A 1,715-nucleotide genomic window follows, 5' to 3' on the forward strand; every position below is an offset into this window, starting at 1 on the left:
AAACTTAAACATACTCCCCGGCCTTGAAAGAACATCTTTCAATAAACTAAAACTAATAGCGAGTGGACTGTATTACATTAATAGTACTGAGTTAATATAATCGTAAAATTTGTATCTTAGATTTTAATTAAAATAAACGCCGTATGAATGGCAGCTTCTAAATCTTAATGGTGTTTAACAATCTTCTATGGGTAACGGACAAAGTTTCGCGATGGTGATGCGCACGATGCCTGTAGACGTTTTCACGGTGGCCACCCGGACAATTTGGTCCCGACCAGGATGAACGGAAAGTATGCGTCCTAGCTTCCACTTGAATGTTGGCAGATTATCCTCTTTGATAAGGACCATGGTTCCTTCATGCAATGGTTTGAATGGTTTCCTCCATTTGGTGCGTTGTTGAAGCTCTCCTATGTACTCCTTGCTCCATCTTTTCCAAAAATGCTGCTGCAGTCCTTGAATAAGCTGCCACCTGGACAATCGAGATTCTGGCAAATGTGTGAGATCAGGGTCAGCCACCGCAGTCAAAGTCTTACCAATTAGAAAGTGAGCAGGAGTAAGTGGAATGAGATCGTTTGGATCGGAGGACACGGGTGTTAGTGGGCGCGAGTTTAGTATCGCCTCTATCTGCGTGAGTAATGTATAGAATTCTTCAAACGTTAAAGCTGAGTTACCTGCAACACGCCTTAGATGGTGCTTCGCAGATTTTATACCTGCTTCCCATAGTCCCCCGAAGTGAGGGGAGTATGCCGGTATAAAACGCCAATTAATGCCTACGTCATTAATGGATTCACTAAGATTATTTTGTTCTTTCATTAAGAACTGCGCTAACTCATTTAGCTCACGATTGGCACCGATGAAGTTTGTTCCGTTGTCTGAATATATGTAGGCAGGTTTGCCCCTTCTAGAAACGAAACGTCTGAGAGCCGCAATGAACGATTCCGACGTCATGTCAGAGATCAGCTCTAAATGTATCGCCTTCGTGGCGAAACAGACGAACAAGCCTACGTAGCATTTGCTCGTTTTGCTACCTCTGCCCTTTCTGTCTTTAATCAAAAATGGACCACCGTAATCCACGCCCGTTGCATGGAAGGGGCTGGTCATTGACACACGCGCCTTCGGTAACTCGCCCATCAATGCCCGTGTCAATTGCGGTTTGTTTTTAAAGCATTTTATGCAGTCGTGGACAACCTTTTTTGTAAGATTTCGGCCTCCAATTATCCAAAATTTTTCACGTATTGAGGCTAATAATGCTTGTGGGGCTGCATGCAGCAATCGCACATGCTCATCTATGAGAAGCAATTTCGTAAATCGATGCTTGGCTGACAGAACGATGGGATGTTTTTTATCATTTGAAAATTCTGAATTACCTAACCTTCCCCCCACCCGTAATAGACCGTCTTTGTCAACAAAGGGATGTAGGGAAATCAATTTATTGGATGAGACACATGTTTCTCTTTTTCGTACTTCGTCTGGAAAGCATTCCCGCTGAGCTAGTTTTACAAGTGTGTATAATGACTCTTTTAATTCTTCGGCATTAAGGAAATTGATCTTGTGCTGAGTTTTGTGCTTACAATTGTATAAAAAACGTTTGCAGTAGGCTATGACTCGAATAATACGTTTAGCGCTGGATGTGTTTTCAAATATAGAATTCTCAATTGACTGCACTTGTCTTGTCATGCCGCATGTTCTTTTTACCTCTGGAGGATCAGTCTCTG

General features: G+C 42.5%; 1 protein-coding gene across 1 annotated transcript; it reads right to left on the bottom strand.

Annotated features, from left to right (window-relative positions):
• Positions 1-174: 174 nt before the first annotated feature.
• On the bottom strand, positions 175-1,677 carry LOC105558508. The gene has a single exon (XM_012006224.1). The coding sequence runs from the start codon at positions 1,675-1,677 to the stop codon at positions 175-177; it is 1,503 nt and encodes a 500-aa protein (XP_011861614.1).
• Between the last annotated feature and the right edge of the window lie 38 nt (positions 1,678-1,715).

This window comes from Vollenhovia emeryi, unplaced genomic scaffold, assembly GCF_000949405.1.
Source record: "Vollenhovia emeryi isolate VEMERY1.0 unplaced genomic scaffold, V.emery_V1.0 DF947253.1, whole genome shotgun sequence".
Taxonomy (NCBI): Eukaryota; Metazoa; Arthropoda; class Insecta; order Hymenoptera; family Formicidae; genus Vollenhovia; species Vollenhovia emeryi.

Coding starts and splice junctions, on each gene's coding strand:
- LOC105558508 (XM_012006224.1), bottom strand. CDS start 1,677: ATGACAAGACAAGTGCAGTCAATTGAGAATTCTATATTTGAAAACACA.